Below are 1691 nucleotides of genomic sequence, written 5' to 3'. Positions count from 1 at the left end.
AGGCAGGAAGAAGAAAAAGGAAACAAGGGGGGAGGCTACAGAATTACTCCACTCAGTGACCTCATCAGGGTCTTCTAGTCTTAAAGTTGCACCATGACTGTACCAAATTATTGTCCCCACCGCCCCCAGGAATACCTGGTCTGGCCACAGCCATGTCACCTACCACGGTAGCAATGTAGATGATCCGCTGCACAGTCTCAGCATTGTCAATGCAGCGCCGCAGCAGGCACTGCGCATCCAAGCGGGCTTGTGAATAGGCATCGCTGAACCTGGACAGGAGGGCAGCCTTGCGAGCCACACTGGACAGCTTGGACCGATTTGGTGAGGGACTTCTGACCTTGGCAACAGCGGTGGACGGGCTGGCAGACCTGCTCTGGCTGTAGTTGTCACTGTAGCTCTGAGGCTCAGGGCTACGAGAGTGGTTCCTGGCTGACCTGTTGGTAAGCAAGAATCACCCAAGGAAGAAAGACTTGGACTCACTCTGCCTGTCATTCCCAGACTCTGGTTTTTCACCCCACAAAAGCTGCAAATGACAAACAGGAGCTAGCACCCTCCATGGCAGGGTAAGTGCCTGCCTATGATGTCATCCCCAAAGGCCTGCAGCAGGCACTTGATTCCAGAGGCCACAGAAAAGCACAACTCTGCATCAACACAGTGACTCGAGACTGTCAGAACACTTTCATTCATACAGTACCTCACTTTAAACAACCCTGGGGAGCCAGCCTTGACTGCTGGCTGTTTTACAGATGAGGAACATGAAGTTTTAAGAAATTACTGAGACTACCCTGGAGTTACATAGTTGGCAAAAGCCAGAGGGAGAGGAGAAGTCAAATTATGGTGCTTCTAATACACCACACCAGCATATCCCATGAGCCTTGTGGTATAGGTAGACAACTTCCAAGTATAAAATAAAATATCAGACTACAAAAGAAATGAAGCCCCCAAAGGAAGTTTTATAGAAGAAAGCATAGGGTCAAGGTTGCGCAAGATGGTGTCGTGACTGGCTGGTTGGCGGGCTGTGGCAGGAGGTGGAGAAGCTCTCCTTCATAGAGAGCCAATTCCCAGGGCACACATACACCCACCGTAACAGAAAGGCTCAAGTTCTTGGCAACCTGTACAAGTCAGCACCAGGACAGCACAGACAGAGGGAGGGAAGTCCTAGAGATGAATGACTCAGGTGACATTAGAGGGATGGGGCCAGGTGGTGGGAGGTGAATTAGGACACACCGGGGGCTGAAGGGTTAGGAAAATAAGGGCAATGCCAAGACTCCAAAGAGAAACATGCTACTGTGCTGGAGAAGCCTGCCTCCACATCGGCCGTCAGGAGAAGGGACTTTACAGGAACATTCAACCTACATGCTGTCCACAAAGTGAGAAAAGGAATACCACACACTAAAATGGACAGTTGTCCCTGAGGAGTCTCCAGCCTCGGGGAAAAAGACCTTAATGTTATAGAGTGCTCTCTTTCAATGTGGATACCACCTCTTACATTATCAACCCACACAGTCTGGTTTCAAGCCAAAGACTCTTGCTGCCCATATCCCTCAACTCAACATACATCACTGCCCTAGCACTGGCACTCCAAGAGGATTCTCCCTCAGGATGGGCACTGGTGAAGAAAATCTCTAAAACTGAGATTCCACGATGGAATTCTTGCCTGACATGTACAAGCTCTTGGGTTTGATCCTCAG

The 1691-nt window shown here is 50.0% G+C and overlaps 1 protein-coding gene across 5 annotated transcripts in view; it reads right to left on the bottom strand.

Annotated features, from left to right (window-relative positions):
* Spata18 (spermatogenesis associated 18) overlaps window positions 1-1691 on the bottom strand; it is a 42893-nt gene that overhangs the window by 11869 nt on the left and 29333 nt on the right. For all 5 annotated transcript variants that reach the window (XM_023710862.1, XM_023710863.1, XM_023710865.1 and 2 more), the window contains one exon: window positions 164-434. In XM_023710862.1, the coding sequence (XP_023566630.1) occupies window positions 164-434 (271 nt within the window). The remainder of the gene's footprint in view (window positions 1-163; window positions 435-1691) is intronic.

This window comes from Octodon degus, unplaced genomic scaffold (assembly GCF_000260255.1).
Source record: "Octodon degus isolate 3935 unplaced genomic scaffold, OctDeg1.0 scaffold00019, whole genome shotgun sequence".
Classification (NCBI taxonomy): domain Eukaryota; kingdom Metazoa; phylum Chordata; class Mammalia; order Rodentia; family Octodontidae; genus Octodon; species Octodon degus.
This window is presented reverse-complemented; position numbering and strand designations above follow the sequence as displayed.